The 21,739-nt window shown below is 49.9% G+C and overlaps 1 protein-coding gene across 6 annotated transcripts in view; it reads left to right on the top strand.

Moving 5' to 3' along the window:
- Positions 1-21,739, top strand: part of TCP11 (t-complex 11) — a 679,396-nt gene that overhangs the window by 65,301 nt on the left and 592,356 nt on the right. The window contains exon 2 of one of the 6 annotated variants that reach the window (XM_085645689.1): positions 5,197-5,260. The exons of the other annotated variants lie outside the window; for them this stretch is intronic. Within the exon in view, the coding sequence (XP_085501815.1) occupies positions 5,254-5,260 (7 nt within the window). The 5' untranslated portion in view covers positions 5,197-5,253. The remainder of the gene's footprint in view (positions 1-5,196; positions 5,261-21,739) is intronic. 6 annotated transcript variants of the gene reach the window in all.

The raw sequence follows: 21,739 nt of genomic DNA, 5'->3' as shown, positions 1-21,739 counted from the left end.
ATTACATTTCTAAAACTTTTGCATGCCTTATGATTAAAAAGCAGTTTAGTCGCATAATGTGGTATGTGTTGGGGTGCGGGGGGGTCTCGTACCTCCGTGATCTGAATGTTGGTGGAAGATGAGCAATTCCAAATGCACTTTCCACTCCAGTTGTAGTATTTTTTCCTTCTTTTGTGCTTGTATTTATGGTAACGAAACAAAAGTTATTTTTAGAGGGTCAAATGGCTATGTATGCCCTTGAAAAGTATTTGGCAAGGGTGTCGACAATACCAGCTAGTCTTTAACAAGATTTACAACAATGAAAAGCCATCCTGTCAAAATTATTTCATAAAGCTGAATCAACGGTATTTCTACCTCTCTTGCCATTAGTAAAATCATTCAAGCCAGTTGAGGTTTATTAAGCTCGAACCAGATCGCGGAGGCTTTTTTTTCTTCCCATGTAAGGGTATCAACTTGCCCTAACATTTCCATTTTGTTTTGGCCACTATAATCAAGTGCAAACCTTTGCTAACGGTAATGCAGTAGGTGTTAATGGCACTTGTTACTTGATGTTTTGCTAACATAGTGGAATGTTGGTTCTGGTGAAATCAGGGAAGCATGAAATGTGGGAGTAAGGCAGAGGTCTTCAAATTGTTGGGAGGGGCCCCCTGGGGGGCTGAATTCCCAGAGGTGTGCAAATGCATCTTCAACTATTTGTAAACGAAGATGGTCTAGAAGCACGATTTTGTTCTATTTGCACACTTACAGACTGTCTTCATTTACATAAAGTGTCTGAACTGCGATCCTGAGTGTCATGGAGGCAGGGTCAATAAGTGGGGTCAAAAAAGAGCAACATCTTCTGTAACAATTTTTTTTATTTTTCACTGTTGCAGCACATATAAAATAGCAGACACATGTTAAATGAAAAATAAATGCAATTTAAACTAATAGATGGGAAATTAACTATTTTAGGCTCTGAAATCTCATTTGGATAATCTGTTAAGTAATCAGACTATAGCACAGCACATTTTTATATTTTTGCATTAAAAGGGCACACTGCTGAACTCACCTGGTAACACCGTTGCATTAATTCTCAAGAAGAATAGATATTTGTCACCATGGAGCTCGATATTACTTCACCAGTTAAAGTCCATACTGGCTCCCAAGTATTCTTTATATTTTTTATCTACAAATTTTTATTGATTTTTCAAGGTGCCGATTGGGCGAAGCCCGGTGAGCATCAAACATGTGAGAGTCATATTGTACAAGTGCACGGCACCATTTAACATCCCCATGGCAGGTCTGCAGAACATGAGATCCAATACCCCCCCCCCCCGCCCACGCACCGAACACCCTATAAATAACTGCACATTAACATAATGCAAAGTTGCCCTTTTACCCCTGCACAACCCCCTTTCCCTAAACCGGTGAGTTGCTCACTACCAGTCTGTCTATTGGGTCTCTGGATATTGTGGGCCCCAGAAGTGACAAGTCAATGCTTCTGTATGTGGCCCAACGCGCCCAAATCTTCTTATGTTTCTGTGGGCAGCCACGTGCCTGAAAGACTGCAACTTCAGCTGACATGCATCTGTCCATTGCTTTTTTTTCAGGTACCTATACTGGGCGGGGATATTGCTTTCCAGTGTTGAGCAATGTAACATTTGGCCAGTGTGAGTCCCAGGAACAATAAATGTCGTTTATATCTGTTCCCCCCCCTATGTCCTCAGTGCAGTGCAGAAGAATCAGCCTGGGGTCTGCAGGAATGTGCCATACCAACACCCTCCCCAAACAGAACCGTATGCGTGACCAGAAGTGTTGCAGTGCCACACAGCTCCACACTGTAAGAAGGAAGGACCCCTCCTCTGAACCGCATCAGAGACACACAGGGGATTGAATAGCCCCCATTCTATATAGGCGTAGGGGCGTGTAATATATCCTGCGGAGACAGCTGAATGACAGGGACTGGTCAACGCCTCTGCCCAGTCATCTGTGAGTGTGGGTACGTCCACCTCCCACGCCGCTCGAGACCGGTGTAGAGTGGTGGTGGAGTGCATGGTGATCGTTTGATAAATCTGTCTGATTTTGTGCGCACCTAGATCCCCCATAAGTAGCCGACCCTCCAGCGGGTGAAACTCTGGAAGAGTTGTGAGGCCCCTTATTAGAGGGTACACAGCGTGTCGGAGCTGCAGGTATTTGTGGAACTGTGTTTTGTGGAGGTCAAAATCTTCCTGTAGCCTCTGAAAAGATTTGAGAGTGGACCCCCGCATTATGTCACCCAACGTGGAGATCCCTATATCATCCCCCCCGACTGAACCCCCCCTAGTGTTGAGACCGGCCGGAGGTGTGAGCCCTGCCACAGGGGTGTTGCACCGGTCAGCCTGCCCCACCATCCCATTTGTCTGACCACTCACCTCCAGAGCTGAATAACGGTCCTACATGACGGAGGAAGCTCTGCCAGTGACGAGGAGCTGTACAGGAAGTGAAGCAGCGGTGTTTCAGCCAGGAAAAGACGTTCCACCGGATAGGCTGGGTCAGTCTGGGAGCCATACCCCCATTCGTTTATCACGAGAAGATGTGATGCCCAATAAAATGCCTGGACATCGGCCGCCGCTATCCCGCCACAGTACGTAGATTGGACACACGTGGCCAACGCCACCCGAACCACACCGCCCCCCCTGAGAAACCTATTCAATAATGCATTGATTTGACGAAACCACGCCGGAGGAATTGGAGAGGGGTAGTTTTGCAGCCGATAGAGTAGGCGAGGCAAAGATACCATTTTGAAAATGGCTGCTCTCCCGTATAACGAGAGGGAAAGTTGAGACCACACCGTCGTCTCGTCCCGAGCTGTAGGAAGCAGCGGGGCGATATTGCAGGCCCAGGCTTCAGTAGGGCACCACGTAATATGCACTCCGAGATGCCGGAAACTCGGATCAGCTGTGAGGCCCAAGCCTGAGACCGCTGGTCTCCGCAGATAGGAAACAGGATGGACTTGGATGGGTTAGCGTAAAGCCCGGAGGTTTCCCTGAAAATCCATAGGATCTGCAACACCCTCGGCCCGGATACCCATGGATTCGACATAAAGAACAAGGCGTCTTCTGTGATCCTACCTGAGCACTCCGGAGACCAGTCCAGACACCGTAGGACAGAGTCCCGGCGGACCCATGCGGCTAACGGCTCTATGGCCAGTGCGAACAAGAGCGGGGAGAGTGGGCAGCCCTGCCTAGTACCCCTGCGAATGGGGAAGGGGTCGAACAGTAGCCTGCCACGCGAACCAATGCCGTGAAGTCGGTATATAGTAGCTTCACAAATGCCCTAAAGCGGGGACCAAGGTTAACCGCTTCTAAGAGTTTGAAGAGATCCGACCAGCTCAATGAATCGAACGCCTTGTCGATGTCAGCCAGCAGGACTGCTGCGGGGCGTTCCAAGCGGTAGGCCTCCGCCACGGCGTTGTGGGTCCGCCTGATATTGTGCCTGGTGGACCGCTGTGGCATGAAACCAGATTGGTCAGGATGCACCAGATCTTGTATGCACGTACGGAGGCGGTCTGCCAGAACCTTCCCTAGCAGCTTGGGCTCAAAATTTAATAATGAAATGGGGCGGTATGAGCCGGGATCCTCTGGTGGGCGACCCGGTTTAAGAAACACCACGACTTCCGCATGTCTCCAATCCAAAGGGAGAATATGCTGCTCTGCGGTGTCTTGTATCACCTGGAGTAGATGGGGTCCTGGAGTCGTTATGTGGGGCCGCAGGAAGTCACAGGGGGGTCTGTTTGGGCCCGGCGTACGTCCCGGGTGGGTGTTAGATAGTGCCGACTGCAACTCATCCAAGGAGATGGGTTCCTCTAAGGCAGCACTTTGCTCGTCCGAAAGGCGGCGGGGAGGGATGTCTACAAAGAAAGCATCAATGAGAGGTTCTTAAATGACTAACGACAAAATACATTCATGGAGGGTCTAAGGGGAATAATCTTTTAACGACCAGGTAAACTCCAAACCCCCATCAACTACACAAACAGCAAAAAGGGAGAGAACCGGTCAATATGTGAAGAAACTGGGAGTAAAAGAAAAGAAGATAAATTCAGCCCACTAGGTTGAGATAAATCCCATCAGCCCACCGCTTTGGCAGAACATAATCATTTGGGAGTAAGGTGGATCAACTCAATGCAATGCACCCTATTTTAGGGGAACCATCACTGTGTATATGCAATGAGTTTGCAACCTTCCAGAGAAAGAATCTCAAAGTATAGTGGTGCTGAGAAAGGTGTGAAATGCAGTGCAAACCAGAAGAAAAGTGTGATAAAAATGGCTACTTGATAACACCACCCAACTTTATTCGGTGTCAAGAAAAGTGCCAAGATTAAAAAGGCATGTGGAAAACTGATAGTTTGAAAAAATAACTATCTTATAGCAATAGAGGTCGACATGTTTCAGCCAAAAGGTTACAGTTACCTGGCTTTCGTCAGGACCATTTATGGTGGAATGCTACTGCAGAAATGTGTATTTACAAAAAATACTTTAACAAGAACATCATCGTGACAATACCCTACCAAAATCAAACAGTCATTGATTTGTCCAGTTGTTTAAGGGATGTCAGTGTTCCTGAAAAGAACCTGAAGAGTTCCTGACACTACTCTTTTGAGCATGTCCATTTGCAGTCAGTCGCCTATCAGGTGCCACAATTCAACCAATACGCGAGTCTCTTTACCATCCGAGACATGTGATTAGCTGGTACCAATAGTACAAGAGTTTTTCGTGACACTACTCTCTTGAGCATGTCTATTTGCAATTAGTCCCCCTGTCATGTGCTACAATTCAACCAGTTAGCATCACTATTTAAGGGACACTGACAAAGGCATCGATACCTCCCCTTCGGCTTGGACAAGGAGAGGGGTACCGACGGATAGGTGAGCTTCCTGTCTTTTTGGTTTTGTGGTTCTTTTTACCTCCTAATGCTCAGCAGGAGACTTATTTTACCATGTTCCCCTCTTTTACTTTATTTGATGCATAGCAGGTACATTATATCACGAGCTTGCTTTTGAGTGGTTTTCAAATACTGTTTGTTTGAAACCTTGAGGTCAAGTAATCCACATTGAAAAGAGTCTCTGTTTTTTTAGGCCATTGGTCTGTCTGTAGGGTTAACAAGGAAGTTTTATTTACATTTTCAAAAGAAGGATCACATATACATTTTTAAGGATGTGTTTTCTTACAATTAATGCAGAGCGGGGCCTCAGAATACCGAGCAGTTGCCGGGTGAGGTGAGGCGTACTCCCACATAATGCTGGGTGAGTGCATTTATTCTCAAAATTAATGTTTAAAGATCCAGAATTTATGGACCTATTAGCCTTTGTGATATGTAGGCAAAGTGTTGTATTGAAACTGAGAGTGAATTATTTGTATTTCACAAATTATAAACACATATTTTTTCTTTTCAGGAACACTGACATCCCTTAAACAACTGGACAAATCAATGACTGTTTGATTTTGGTAGGGTATTGTCACGATGATGTTCTTGTTAAAGTATTTTTTGTAAATACACATTTCTGCAGTAGCATTCCACCATAAATGGTCCTGACGAAAGCCAGGTAACTGTAACCTTTTGGCTGAAACATGTCGACCTCTATTGCTATAAGATAGTTATTTTTTCAAACTATCAGTTTTCCACATGCCTTTTTAATCTTGGCACTTTTCTTGACACCGAATAAAGTTGGGTGGTGTTATCAAGTAGCCATTTTGATCACACTTTTCTTCTGTTTTGCACTGCTGTGAGAAGTTGGCCTGGTATATGATGCTCACTAGTTAAAGTGATCACCTTGTACCATGCCAAGCAACCTTTATGGTGTGGTTGTAAGTCAACCTTTTCGGACTAGCTGCCCTAGTGGTAGCGTAGGCTAAGCAGTCTTTGAGGCTAAACTCGTGAAGCGTGTTAAGCCAGCTGTTTTACCAAATGCAACCCCCTTTTATACCAATGAAAGGACACCACACAGATATATATTCAAAATATATATGTATTTATTTCTCAAAGTAACCCCTAGTCTCTTTATGAGCACAGGAGCACAAATCGTCAAACAAGATTACAGTAGAATACACAGAAGTTGCACTTTATATGGATAGGCCCTGGTGGCCGCTCGAACCATATACTAAAATAGTGGTATAAGTACCACGAACAGAAAAGGGAAAAGGCCTAGGGCCTCTAGAATCGCTGGGCCTACAAGGAGCTAACTTCAGTTAGTGACCAGGAGGTCCACGGGTGGCGTGTGCAGAGCAAATAGTCACACGCGTGCTCCCATAGGTTTCAATGGGTGCGTAAAAAGTACAAAGTTACTGCAAAGAGGATCTTCCGGATGGACTAAGAACTCAAGATTTGGAACACAGGCACTAGAGATGTAATACTACACTTGGGCACAGGTGTGCCAGCTTTACCTCACCCACAGGAAGCGGGTGCATAGGCCTCGAAGTGCATCGGGTTTCTTCTATCTGTTCCGTGGAGCCTGAAGACAAAGATGCTGCAGGCGGTCGGTCCGGGAGAGATGCGGTGGATCCAAGAGTGGATCGGAGATGTTGAAGACCTGTAAGCAGAGGGGACAGTGTTCACAGTCACTAGCCAGTGACCAGCGTGGCACCAGGTGGGTACCAGGCAATGTCGGGTGCAAACAGGAAGAAAGGTGTAGCTTGTCTCTGCAGCCACGTGGTCCCTGGAGGTCGACGATGTCCAGGAGTCGGTTCACGAGCTGTCCCACGCAGGCTCTCGCTGTCGGCGGTGTCGGCGACTTGATCGAAGCAAACAAGCCTTGGCAAAAGCAATTGTTGTGGGAGATGAAATAAGCTGATGGTTCTGACCAGCAAGGTCAGAAGGACTGCTCCTTTGGAGGGGAGCAAGGGCCAGTCTGGAGCAACCAGACCAGCGGTGTATTTCGTGAAGTTCGTCGCCAAGATGGCTACTAGCCAGCGGGCCAGCAACCGGTTAGGCGCGTCGAGTGGCAAAATGCAGAAGGGCCCCACGCAGATCGTGGAGATGCTGGAGGGCTCACCTTTGGTGCAGATGCTGCTCGAGGGTTGGGCTTCTCAGATCCCAAAGCACAACTTGGAGGGAGCCTCGGTTGTTGCACTTGTCAGCTTGTCGTGGTCGTTTCAAGATGGCTGGCTCCACGTGTCTCGGTGCCTCCACGGGTCTCCTCTTTTCAGGGACTGTGGATCGGGCGGTGAGAGGTCTGGAGGTCCAGGTCTTGTCAGTCTCTGGGCTCGGGCTCCGGCGGGAGGCGGCGGCAAAGCAGACGTTGATTCGCTGGATGGTGCTTGCGTTAGCAAGGTGGTCACTCCCTGACCACAGGGGAGATTTCCTTCAGTCTTCTGTGCAGCAGAATGTCGAAGTTCCCGTCTTCTTCTTAGTTTCAAGTTGATTCCAGGATGTCTGAAGTCTTAGGACACAGCTCCTACCTTTAAGCGGATTCTAGGGGCCGGACTACCTGCTAGGTCCCTCCCTATGGGTGGGACCAGGAAGGGGGGTGGTTACACCCCCAATCCTTTGTCCAGCTCGCCCCAGGCCCGGGACTGGTGTGCCCCAGGACCGGTTTGAACTGGCATATGCACCGAGGCTCCTTGTGAGCCACAGGCATGTCTGGTTTCTTTCAAGCCCTACCTGACCAATACACAAAATCCTGTCTGGGGTGGTGCATGCACCTCCCCTGGCAGGAAACCCTTTGTCCACACCTCCCAAGCTGGAAGGACTCCCAGCAGCAGGAGGGCAGACTTGTGTCTGTGGTGGCAGCATCCATTTTGTGGAGCTGAGGCTGTGTCTGATTTTACCCGGGTTTCAGGTACTGTACATGTCTTGTCCCTCTAGAAGGGTGGAATGCTAACCCCGTCGCCAGAATTGGCGAGGGGTTAGTATTCCAATTCGTATGACACCTTACTCGACATGTTTTGATAAAGCCAAACCAAAGATAGCATTTAACCGCGAGGTTCATAATGCACTTAAGAGTATATGGTATGACGATATCTGGAAACAGTAGAAGGAAGTTGTTCCGACCACTGCAGACAGGCTCAGCTCATGCCAGAGCACCATCTCACATGGAACCAAGCACTCTGCCTTCAGGATTGTTAAGGCCTGCCATAGGAGTGACTTATAGGTTACCAGGTGTCCCATTTAAGGTTAGGTATAGGTATACTACACCTAAGTAAGAGGTGATTACACCAACTTACCCCAGCTGAGTGATCAGCCAGTTGTGTCAAATTGTTAGGCCAAGCCTGGGGTGGCATAATACATGCTTCAGCCCCTGGCAGGCCTTGGGTACACCAATGCCCTGGGTACCTAGTGTACACTGGTACAGGGGCTGACAGGGTGATCCACTTCCAATTGGTTATGCACCTAGGGTGCATAGTTTTAATTTAGTAGAGAGAACAGCAGGCTGGGGGTCTGATTGGCAGGCCCACAGCCTCAATATGTCAAAAACCAGTGAAGCAAAAAGCAAAAATTTGGGGTGACCATAGGATAGCAGACCCTACTCTCCTACAACTGCATTTCACACCTTTCTCAGCACCACTATACTTGAGATTCTTTCTCTGGAAGGTTGCAAACTCATTGCATATACACAGTGATGGTTCCCCTAAAATAGGGTGCAATGCATTGAGTTGATCCACCTTACTTCCAGATGATTATGTTCCGCCAAAGCGGTGGGCTGATGGGATTTATCTCAACCTAATGGGCTGAATTTATCTTCTTTTCCTCCCAGTTTCTTCACATATTGACAGGTTCTTAAATGACCTCACGCTCCTCGTATAACGCCGCATAGAAAGCCGCAAAGGCCTGTACTACGTCCTCGGGGGAAGTGTAGGCGACTCCACCCCGAGACCTCAGAAGGGGTACTTGCGTCGGGGCTGCCCGAGCCTGACAGAGCTTATGTAGCATCTGGCTAGATTTGTCCCCCCACTGGTAGATCCTATACTAAGTCGCCAGCCATGCGTCTTTGGCGCAATCGGTATGGACCTCATGGAGCAACTGTTGCACATGTAGGAGGTTCCGGCGGGCGGCGGGTTCTGAGCCTTCCACTACGAGGGATTGGGGCTCTGCTTGTCTGGGTTTCAGGTCTTGCACCTGAGCCAAGCGCTGCCGCTTCTCCCCCGTACGATAACGTATGTCGGCCCCCTGATCACGGGCTTAAACGCCTCACATAGAATGACTGGGGATGAGCATGTGTCTGAACTAAATATGAAATAGTCAGCGATTGCCTGACTTAGCTTCTCCCTGTATTCCTCGTCATGAAGCAGCCTGGGGGGCATACGCCACCTATAAGGGGCCCTGCCGGTCTGGAGACCTAGTTTGAGTTGAGTCGGTGAATGATCTGAGAGTCCGCGAGGCATTAGGGATGTATGTGCCACCCTGTGCAAGTAAAAACGGGGGAGGAAAAGGTAATCTAGGCGCGAGAGGGTAGGGTGTACTGACGACATGTATTTGAACCCAGTTTCTGACGGGTGTAGGGCGCGCCATGTGTCCACCCAGCCCAGTGTATGTGCTAGTTTGGATGTAGTAGGGGACGTGTCAGGTTGTCGGGCTCGCACCTATCCAGCGGACCCATTATGTTATTCCAATTGCCACCTAATACTATAAGGCCACCCGGGAGATCACCCCAAAGTTTGGTTATTTTATCTATAAAGCTCTGGCCTAGCGGTGGGGGGGGCGTATATGCTGCCTATTGTAAGCTGTTCGCCGGCCAATATACCAGAGATCACTGTAAAGCGACCCCTCGGGTTTAACCAGTGTTGTGTAATCTGGAGCAGCACTCTACGATGGATAAGTATAGCAGTGCCCCACGTGTAAAACCGGAGTGATATACTGTAGCGTAGCCATAGCGGGCCTGGCATGGGGCTTTAGTGTCTCGGAAATGTGTCTCCTGAAGTAATAGAATATCTACGGCATAGCGCTTAGCCTGATGTAAAACTGCGCCTCGTTTGACTTTAAGCAAGCCACGCACATTCCAGGCAATGATGTTCAGCATTCCTGGTGGGGGAATCACCTGTCATGTGGGCCATTCTTGGGTCTCCAGAAAACAATGGACAGTGTGCGCGTGATGGGGAAATAAGGTGCGTGCGTGGTGCGGAAACAAAGAACAAATACAGAACCAGCTTATGAACTTTCCCCATTCCCCCTCCACCCCCCACCCCCATACTTCCAGGAATTTGGAGCATCTGTCGCGGTAGAATCCCTCCCTGGGTCCCCAACATGATGACCCAAGTGGTTTCTCCAATGAATCCCTCCCTCCCAACTCACCCAACATCACCAAAAACGTGAAGGACGTGCCATGTCCAGTCACCGTCTAAGCCTAGTAATGAAGACCCCTTCAGTGATTACCAAGACATTCTCAAGTGGGACAACACCAAAAGGATCTCAACCCATCCCTGCATGGTGAATAATAAGATATCATCATGATCATGAGTCAACTTGCCCCATATTGTCTCAGTCGTCTGTGCCTGTTGGCTCAGTGGGCGCGCCAATTCGAGAAGGACCGGTTGCATCTCGATGTTGTGGCTCTGCCCTGTCGACCACTCCGATGAGAGCCCTGGGAAGAGTCGAAGTCCAACGGGGGCGGTGAATGAGGTTTGAGAGAGCGTCTCTCATCAGTCCATGTAAAGACTTCTTCTGGAGTTTCGAAGAAAAATGTTTTTGCCTTGTACATCACCTTCAGCCGAGCCGGGAACAGTAGTGCGTGGGATACGTTCAGTTCGCGTAGCCATCTCTTGGCAGCCACAAACGATTGACGCTGTTGCTGCACCATCTTTGTATAATCAGGGAAGACCATGATGGGATGAGAGTCGAAGACCATCTTCTCTTTATGTAGCCTGGTGTAGCAAAGAACGGAGTCTCGGTCGGCATAGTTAAGGAGGCGGGCGATCCCTGGCCTCGGGCGCTCCCCTGGTGGCGTTTTTTTAGCCAGGGCGCGGTGGGCCCTCTCGACCACAAAGCAGGAGGGCCTGTTTTCGGGGGGTAGGAGAGCAGTGAGCCAACCCAAAACGAAATTGTCCATAGATGCCCCCTCACAGTCCTCCGGGAATCCAACCAGGTGAAGATTATTGCGGCTGGTCCGCCCCTCGGCATCCTCCACTCACGCAGCCAGTTCCTGCGAGTGCTTGGCCCGTTTGTCTATTTTCAGCTGGAGCGTCGCGACGGAGTCTTCGACAATTTATACCCTGGTATCTGCTTCCGTGATGCGGTCAACTGCTTTCCGCAGGTCTTGGCGGAGGAACGACACCTTCGGGCCCACAGCCCCGATCTGGGCCTCGAGAGCAGTCCGTGATTGATGGATCGCCTCCAGCAGCTTCGCCGTATCAAACAACAGACCCTCCGTGGTCTCTTCCCCCGTGAGGGTTGGCGGTGGTGGTGTAGCGGTCTATTGTAGGTTGTTTGGGTGCCGCCGCCCCTTGCTTATCTTTGCCCATGGTGACCGGTGACAGCCAGTCGGATCGTCCCACTAGGCCGGGCCCCCGCGGCCGATGGAAGGCACGGCAGTGATGAGCAACAGTCGCCCACTAGTGGCAGCTTCATGCCGGACTCAGCCGCAGGGCACCACCCTGGTGTCCCTGTGGCCCAGCAGTCTTGTCTCAAGTGACCGCCCAGGAGCTCTCCAGTAATGGCACCGCCAAGAGACCAAGCACGTCGCCCAGGTGGCCTCTGGTCACCAGGTAGGATTTCGGCAAGGGATGAAGGTTCAATTCTGATCAGGTTGTCGCAGGGACTCTGTCCATCTGTCTGACGCGGAAATCAGGCACCCACGCACAACACTGCCCAAGACCGAAGAATGGCAGACTCTTCACCGGCTCAATGTCGAATCCCCTGACGTCCTCCGCAGCGACTCAGCAGCGCACACAGCTGTGTCTGATACAGGTCGCCCTCTGCGCCGCCAGACAAGGGGCCCACAGAGTACAGCCAGGTAGGTGGGCCCCTCCTGCAGCATGAGTCCACAGCGCGCCGATCCTAGGCCTCCGATCTCGGACAGGGCCTCGCCAGGCCATGATGGAAGACATGGGGTGAGGGGCGCCCCTCGATGTTACTGTGGGGGCCCTTCCCCTTGCCCCCTGCTGGGTTCTTGTGGGGCCGCGCTGAGGAGGTGACGACTCACCACTTGTGGTGCCGGTGTTCTAAGGAGCTGCGCTCCCCCATCGGTATGTGCTCCCCCTACGTCAGAGGAGAGCTTACAAATATAGCATCAAGCTATCGAGCTCTGCTCCCCCATCGGTATGTGCTCCCCCTACGTCTTTTGCTTGTTGGTGCCTGGCCATAAGTCTATGCCTCCCCTAAAGCGCTGCAGCTATTTTACCTACCTGACCGAAAACTGTTATGTCATGGGTAAAGTAGTCAAACCTTTCCTTTTTTAGGCAATACTTTTGAATATATTTTCATATGTAGCATATGCATCAGGCATTTGAACATCTTTATTTTTCCGAAATTTTTGTTATTTAAAGTATTTTTAGATTTTGAAAAAAGGAGTTTATTCGTGTTTGAGTAATGCCATAATTTTTTTACAAATATGTATATATTTATACATAAATATAATAGTGCCTTTCCCCACCACCCTGTGCTCATCCTTCTTTTTTTTATTTTTGTGTTATTTCGCACTTAGACCCTTGTAACTTTTTGTCCACATAAGGTATCAATGTTAATTTTTTCCATTTTTTCCCAACAACCGCAGTATTGGAAAGGTACGCAGGGTTTTTTAATTCCCCTGGAAGGTACCCATACATTTTCTAAATATTTTAATTTTTTGCCTTTTTAAATGAAAAATATCTACATTCGAAAGGGTCTGCTGTGTTTCCTGTAAATGGCATCAACAATGTGCTTGTGGTGATAAAATCTTCATCATCTCTGATTTCAGGGGCAAGTAAACTTTTGACAGTAATTTAAATTTTCTTTGAAGTTTTTAAATCTTTCTGTGGTAGGAATGGGTTTTCAACACAAAAATGGAGCCCCCAAAACTAGACATTTCTGAAAAGTAGACAAAATTATGAATTAAGTAATGGGGACATTTGTCTAAATCCTTTAATGATTTCATATACAAATTTACATTTGATTATAGAAAATATTGCACTAATATTGAAAAGAAAATAGCCAATTGTGTCAATGTTTTCACCTGTAATGTAAAGTATGCCAAATAATATAACATTTGAATCCGCCGAACCCTTCTTTTTTTGGGATATGTAGGACTTATAGGTTCACCAAGAACCCGCGGAACACAGATCCAAAAACTGAGCTGCATCTTCTACTTGTTTCATTGTGTACTGTGTTTATCGCAATTCATTTGGTAAATATAAACAGATAAATATAGGTACAAAAGAAAGCCAAATATTTATTAAACAAAATATAGCTTTTACAAGCAGTGTGTTTTGCACATCTCCTGTAAGTAGCACCCGCTGCAAAGCCAAAGTGGCATGTCTGCATTGCCATGCACAACGTAGCATGCACCTCTTTGTGCCTGCCACCTTGTAGTTGACAATGAGGGTGGTACCATAGGTAGCCCCCAAGTGCAGCCCCCCACCCCTCTAACCCCTAGACCCCCAAAGCAATTCCCGCCAGCCTTTTCATGGCGGTGAAGCCGCCATGGATAGGTCTTCTAATTACACCATCCTAATATGGATGGTGGTGCCTGCTAGGCACCTCCAACATATTAGGGGCCAATTATGCCCAGTTGGCATTTGGAATGATTGCCTGATGGCGCAAAAGCGGCAGACGCACTTTGCATCCGCTGGGAACCCCCGCCATTGTAATATGACGGTTGGTTTAAGTTGTTACGATGTGGTGGTGGTCGCCACTGCAGGCTCGGCGGTGTCGAGCGTTACGACATACTAATGAGCCTCCAAGTGAAATCCAGTATGGGGTCACTTCTGTGTCTCTCTCCATGTTCTATGTCCCAGAATCCCTTGCAAACCTTAAACTTTAAAAAAAATTAAACACATTTTCCTCTTACTACTGGGATGTAAAGTTATTGAATCTGCCTTGGCCCACAAAATTCTACCCACCCTGTATTCCACAATTCTCCTGATAAAAACGGTAGCTGACTTGCGTGTGTAGGCCTAGTGCCTGCAGCAGGAAATGTCCCAAAATGCAATGTAGACACACCACATTTTTAAAGTGAAAACTGACCCTTATTTTTCCAAGTGCCAAGCTTTGGATTTTGAATCCTAGCTCTGTCTGCACCTAGCGAAACCTAGCAAATTTATACATTGTTTAAAACTAAACATGTCTCAAAACTAGACATCTGGGCGAATACAGGGATTTATGGCTTGCGTGTATCCCCCAAAAAATATTCCTGACCTGAATTCCGTGCAAACCTCAATTTTAGTTTTAAAAATCACATTTTCCACATATTTTGGTGCCGATTCCGATCCTGTAAATCCCGGGTACAAATGGTCGTAAGGAGCGTTTTCTCCGTCCGACTCGTACCCGGGAAAAACACCTTACAAACACGCAAGTACGATTCGCACAGAAATACCATTTCCGTACGAGTCGTAGAAAAGACCGACCGGCAAAAAAATACATACAAATCTGAATCTGGACGGCGCATACGCGACGTCCGGACGGAGTCAGGCAGCGTTTTACGGACCAGCAAGTACGATTCGTGCCTACGTCACTCCGCACGTAGCATTTTTTACGGGAGACAAACACTGTCGGGAAATTGAGGACGACGCGAACAAGGAGCACCGGTACGCGATGGACAGCGATGGACCCCAACCTACGCGTCATCCCGGCCCTCATAGCCTACGACCTCGTGTTCAGAAACCGACGCAGACGCCGCAGAATGTCAGAGCAACCCCCATTGGCAAAGGGGGGGGGTGCAAGGGGCAGGAAACATAACCCACACCCCAACAAAAACAAATATATCCTGCACATTAATTACCTCCATGGTCTGGTCACTTCGGGTGGCGTGTCCACCAATCCCACGTCCCGCCACAACGGAAGTGGACGCGTACCCGTCACCACCACAATGGTGGTACGGGACGCACCCACGCCCCCCAGAGCGTACCACCATTGCAGTGGTGATGTAGGTGTACGCGTGTACGGACCGTACCCACGCCCCCAGAGCGTGGGTACGGTCCGTACACGCGTACCCCTACATCACCACTGCAATGGTGGTATGGCCCGTACCCACGCCCCCCAGAGCGTGGGTACGGGCCGTACCACGCGTACCTCTACGTCACCGCCACAATGGTGTTACGGCCCGTACCCATGCCCCCCAGAGCGTGGGTACGGGCCGTACCACGCGTACCCCTATGTCACCGCCACAATGGTGGTACGGCCCATACCCACGCCCCCCAGAGCGTGGGTACGGGCCGTACCACCATTGCAGTGGTGATGTAGGTGTACGCGTGTACGGACCGTACCCATGCCCCCAGAGCGTGGGTTCGGTCCGTACACGCATATCCCTACATCACCACTGCAATGGTGGGACAGCCCGTACCCACGCTCTGGGGGGCGTGGGTACGGGCCGTACCACCATTGTGGCGGTGACATAGGGGTACGCGTGGTACGGCCCGTACCCACGCCCCATCAGAGCGTTTGTACGGGCCATACCACGCGTACCCCTACATCACCACTGCAATGGTGGTACGGCCCGTACCCATGCCCCATCAGAGCGTTGGTACGGGCCGTACCACGCGTACCCCTACATCACCACTGCAATGGTGGTACGGCCCATACCCACGCCCTCCAGAGCGTGGGTACGGGCTGTACCACGCGTACCCCTACGTCACCGCCACAATGGTGTTACGGCCCGTACCCACGCCCCCCAGAGCGTGGGTACGGGCCGTACCACGCGTACCCCTACGTCACCGCCACAATGGTGGTACGGCCCGTACCCACGCCCCCCAGAGCGTGGGTACGGGCCGTACCACACGTACCCCTACAGTCCCATTACATGATGGATACAAGGCGTACACACGCCACGGATGTAGGTGTACGGCTTGGTGTAGCACACCAGCTATAAATTGGGGGTGGAGTATGCCCAGGACAGCAGTGTACCACAGCAAGGGCGCACGTGGGTGGGTGGGTGGGTGCAGAGGACTCCCAGCAGTGGACAGAGACATGGGGGTGGGTGCAGAGGAATACCAGCAGTGGACAGGGAGATGGGGGTGGGTGCAGAGGACTCCCAGCAGTGGACAGAGACATGGGGGTGGGTGCAGAGGAATACCAGCAGTGGACAGGGACATGGGGGTGGGTGCAGAGGACTCCCAGCAGTGGACAGAGACATGGGGGTGGGTGCAGAGGAATACCAGCAGTGGACAGGGACATGGGGGTGGGTGCAGAGGACTCCCAGCAGTGGACAGAGACATGGGGGTGGGTGCAGAGGAATACCAGCAGTGGACAGAGACATGGGGGTGGGTGCAGAGGAATAACAGCAGTGGACAGGGATATGGGGGGGTGTACATAATTATCAGATGACCCCAACTCCATGGGTGTATGTACGCATCCCTAACTTTGGACAATGATGATAGTGCCATAACAACACATCACTGACAGCAGTGTCCCACTCCCAGGATGATGGATGTCTTTCCCCCACTGCATGACACACCACATGTGGGTGTGAAGACAAATAACACATGCATACCCACCCCTGGCAGATGCAGCACAATACACACACTGAGATCATGCCACAAGACTGTATACTCATGTCACTGCCCACTAAACTAAGAGAGCCAAAGCGAACACACACTGTCACGCACATCCCAGGACTGATAGGAATGTTCAGGTGCCGGGACCAGCCACCAAGATGTTGTCTCTCATGGAAGGAATAGGGTGGAGTTCCTACACATACAATGCCCACAATTGTCAGGCAGGTGTTCAAATACCCAGCAGAACAAGTCCCATATGTGTGCTAGCCTGGGATTACACACATGCATTGTGCGGAAAAGGGACAAATTCACCATGAAGGCATGGCAAAATACTCAATACACAAGTACAGTGAGTACCAAGGATGGCACAGACGATGCAGCTGGAGACATTGCAGAGCAGTAATGGCCAGAGTAGAAGGGATCCATCACCAACAAAGGAAATGTAGACACAGGGCGACACAAATATTGTGCAACTCTCTGCAGGGAAGATGACATGTGCCACAGAGGAAGGAACACTCCTTCGGACAATGTCTCCAAACACAAAGAGCATAAACGACAAAGAATCTTTGCAGAGACCTTGTGATGGCACGCAGATACCAGGTTCCACCCCATGAGCAGCAGACTACAACATTTCACTGAAACATAACACATGCCCACAACCCCAACTCCTGTAGCATCAGCATCAACATCAATACCTGATTTACAAGACATTTCGAACAAAAATAGAAAATGCTTTATTCAGCATGAAAATAATAATGTGGAAACGAGACTATTCACAAAGGCCAATGGCCAGTCCATATCATCAGTCCTTGGGGGGGGACACATGGCCATGCGTCTCCCCTAGCTTGTCTGCACAACAGAAGACTCTGTGTCGTCGACTGGGGGGGGGGCATCATGTGGGGAAGGACCAGGCACCGCAGGGACAGGAGGGAGAAGGGTAGGTGTGGTGGGTGCAGGGACGGACGACTCCACCACAGGGGGTGTGGCAGCGCCAAAGGTGGAGGTGAGCTCGGCGCTGCACACTTCTGCCAGTTCTTCAAGCGTCTCCCCTGCACCCGGAGAAACAACAGGCCCCAAGTAGGGGGGTGGGTCGAAGGGATGTGTTGCAGCGCTACTGGGGGAGGTGGTGGACAGGCTGGGGGACTTAACTCCCGTACCCGTGGAGTGCCTTGACCGTTTCCGGCCAGGTGAAGTAGTGGGGCTGAGGCCCAGCCCAGCAAAGTAGGCCTCCTTCTCCGAATCTGGGGCAGGGGAGCCAAGGGGAGTGACATCGGAGGGACTGGGGAGTGAGTCATGTGGACGAGGACTGTGGCTGCGTGCCTGCCTGTGTGCCCCAGACCAAATGGGTGTGCCTGCTTACCCCTGAGTGTGCGTGTCAGGAGGTGTGCGTTTGCCCTTACGTGGTGGTGTGCTGCTTGTGTCTGGTGGGTTGCGTGTGTGTGGATGTCTTGGTGTGCTTGGGACAGGCATTGGTGTGGGACTTGTGGATGGGGCAGGGGTAGGGGGGGGAGGCAGCGCTGCAGGTGACTCGCTGCTGCCGTCAGTGACGAGTCCAGGGACCTCAGCAACATCCGTTGGTCAGACATCGCTGATGACATGCCCTCCATGTACGACACCATCTGGGTCAGCAGTCTGGTGTGGCCATGGAGGACAGTCAGGATCGATGTCTGCCCAACTTGCAACTGCCGCTGAATGTTCACAGACTAGGCAGTGAGGGCAGCAGGGGGGACAGGGGCAGGGGGTGCGGTGCCTGGCACGAAGGAGACACGTTGTGGCCTAGCACGGACAGAAGGGACCCGAGCAAGTGGGAGGGCGCTGATGGGAATGGAGGGGGCGGCCATAGATGTACTGCTGCTTTCAGCTGTGGGAGCAGCCTCCGCCCCCCCTGGGAGCTCAGCCTCGGACCCGTCTGCCTCGTAGTCAGTGTTGGTACTGGGCAGGTCCTCCGCCTCACTCCCCTCGCCCTCCGTGCCACTTGATTCCGCCGACTCCACAGAACTGGTGGCACCAGTGCTCGATCCCTCCTCCATGTCCGTGCCGGTGTCTCCCTCGGTGTCCTCCGATGATGCTGTGGGCAAGGTGAAGAGACAGGAAGAAATCAGTCACCTGTATACATCTGACACATGCGTCCAAACAAAATAGGCAACAGTGCATATCAGGAAAGGCATCATGAGTAACATCTAGGATACTCCCCACATATGTAAGCCCTGCACTCCCCAGTTGTATGACCCACCATGCCACTTGGGAACAATAAAAATTGGGACACAACAGCAAAAAACTAGAAATACCAAGGTCACGAGAAGCTAGTGTCTGGGATCATTTGAGCACAGCAAGACTATGAAGGCATGCCACCTCTTGTGCACTGTGAACCAAACAGTATTGTCGCACCCAAGGCAAAATACCACATGCCAATGCAGAAGGTGTCCCCACACTCCGAGACCTGTGAGTACTTTTGACACCCCAACGAAATACATTGTGACTCCTGGAGAATCACAACCCTTCACACAATGGACATGTCTAGCATGTGTGAATGTGGCACTCTGTGAACATAACACACATGTGTCTGTATAGCATAAGTCACACAAGGATGAGCACACCAAACTCCATGTACACAGTCATTGTTGGAGCTGCCAGACTCATTCAAATCAGCCACTGGTAGGCAGAAATGGCGTATCAGTAAGTACATATACATGGCACCACGGTCGTCTGGATGACTTGACACTCGTAAGTTGGTATCAGCAACAACCAAGGGCTAACCCAAATGCTACCACACTGTGGGAACATGTATATGTATGAACTACAAACAAGTTATGTTCAAACTGTGCCGTACTTTAAGATGTGCGAGCGTGTCCCTGTAAAGTGTAAAGGTGGTGTCTTGTGCACTTCCTTGGGAGACATCTGTCATGCAGGCACATTATTGACCTTCACAACAAAACAACAAGGTCAAGCATATGAAACATTGAGACATGTTGACAGGTGTAGTGAGTGCCAATGGACAATTTTCTCTGAGTAACAACTTGAATAATGTCATTTGTCACATGGCTATCCGTCACCTGATCACACAGTTGGCTACACATATGACCTACTGAGTGTCAACTGGAGTGGCACACATGTCCACACCCAGGACAATGCATAAGCTAATGAGCCTGCAACAGTTTAGCAAAAAAGCCTAGCTGTACTGTGGGTTCCCCCTCATGGCAAGCCAGAATGTACCCACAGATGTCAGCACACAAAGTCACAACTGTGTAGCATCTGAACCACACAGGTGCCAAAAATGTACAAGCAGGATACATGATTGTTAAAAACTGACACAGGCTATGAAGCACGAACATTAGGCACTGGCCAACATCACGGGGGCACTGCACGATGACTTTCTGTACTGCGAATCATCACACACAAGTCAGAACTGGCTATGAAACATGAGGGTTGAACATGTACGCCCCTCCCGCATACACCCACCCATACCTGAGTCAATGTGACTGATAACGATCAAGAAGTGACACCTCTCATTCAGGGTTACAATACCTGTGTTTGAAAACTAGCTCCAACACGACATCACCTTGTAGGGCTGCCAAAACATATTGCTCACAAACAAACATCAACAGATTGTTGTGAATAGCCACACAGGCACTGGCCAGTGTGAGTATGCACAAGCAAACTGGTGTATCCCTGTCCAGTGGACAAATGTATCACACATGTTAAAAATACTACCTAGGCCAGGGAACAAGGCCACAGAGGCAGAGCCATGCTGAACCCACAGTGAATGTGCACAGTGTTGGATGACACACATGAGTAGGATGGCAGGCTGTGTCAGGGGACTGTAGTGGGCACACTGCTCCATGGGCCTGGAATGAGCTGACTGTTACAGGAGCAACCGTCCCTGCACTATGCATAAATCCCACTCATGCACATCATGTCTGAGGCCACAACATTGGTAATGCATGCTGCAAGTCTGTTCATTTGAACCCTCACACTCCTATGATGAGACTCAGCATCAGTGCCAACAATAATGCACCCCCAAATGACTGAACAGGACAGGGCACAGGCAGACCACCCCCATACATGATGCTGAAAGCAGTGTGCACCTTGATAAACTGGCAGCCTAGATGACCATGTGCAACAGTGATAACACACAGACCAGATAACACATGTCAAGGAGGGGATGGGAGGAAGGACAAGCACAGGTTGACTTGGGGGAACAGGATATGCACTGCACCTATATAGCCTGGCAGTGCATCCAGGCGACTGACCAGCTACAAAAGCTGGCGACACAAAACAAACACACATGTACCTACCCCTTTCCTGCTGCTGTAACTCCTGTATCCGCCTATCCAGGTCAGGGAAGACCACCGCCAGGACACGCTTCATCTGGTGGGTCAGGCGCCGGCACCCGCCATGCTTGCGAGGAGACTCATCCTTCAACATGACCCGGGCGATCCTCCGAGTCCAGCACCGGATGTCCTGCCATCTCTTGCTCACTTGTGCCAGGCGCCGACTGCGACCCTCCACCGTTTGCACGGCCTTGACGGCGTCCTTCCAGATCTTCCCCTTGTGGTAGGCGGTTACCTGTGTGGATGACAAAGAGGGACAACATCACTACACCTGCACCATGTCACAGAGACACACATTTGAACATCTTTGATTTGTTGAACAGGGCATAGTATGCTGGCAAGTAATAGCACCTAAGTCATAGGGACTGTTGGAAAACCCACTCCCACACTAGAAGGGGTGGTGGTGGTCTTCCGGACACACTGTGGTAGCTTGGCTCGAGTGGTCAGGAATCAGGCTCCGTGCTAAGCATACAACATACCCAAACAATAACCATGCGTGCATCCGTTCCAAAAACGACTCTACACCGTAAAAATTATGAAAATAACTTTCTTTATCTGCTTTTTCTCTTAGTTGCTGATTGGAGAAAATAAATAAGTCAATCACAATATACAAATTTTAAATAGTGCAGATCAAATAAATACTGTCTGGAGATTCAATAAATAGGGGTGATCATAAATATAAAGGACATAAATAACAGTGCAGGTTATACAGGCAATTAAATATTCTGAGGCAATAAATACTGTCACCAATAAATATTGTACACCAACAAGTCCTGTGGACCAATAAATATAGTGAAGCAATAAATAGGTTAACCACAATAAATACAGGGCCCCCCA

Source organism: Triturus cristatus, chromosome 1_1 (genome assembly GCF_964204655.1).
Source record: "Triturus cristatus chromosome 1_1, aTriCri1.1, whole genome shotgun sequence".
NCBI classification, from domain to species: domain Eukaryota; kingdom Metazoa; phylum Chordata; class Amphibia; order Caudata; family Salamandridae; genus Triturus; species Triturus cristatus.
This window is presented reverse-complemented; position numbering and strand designations above follow the sequence as displayed.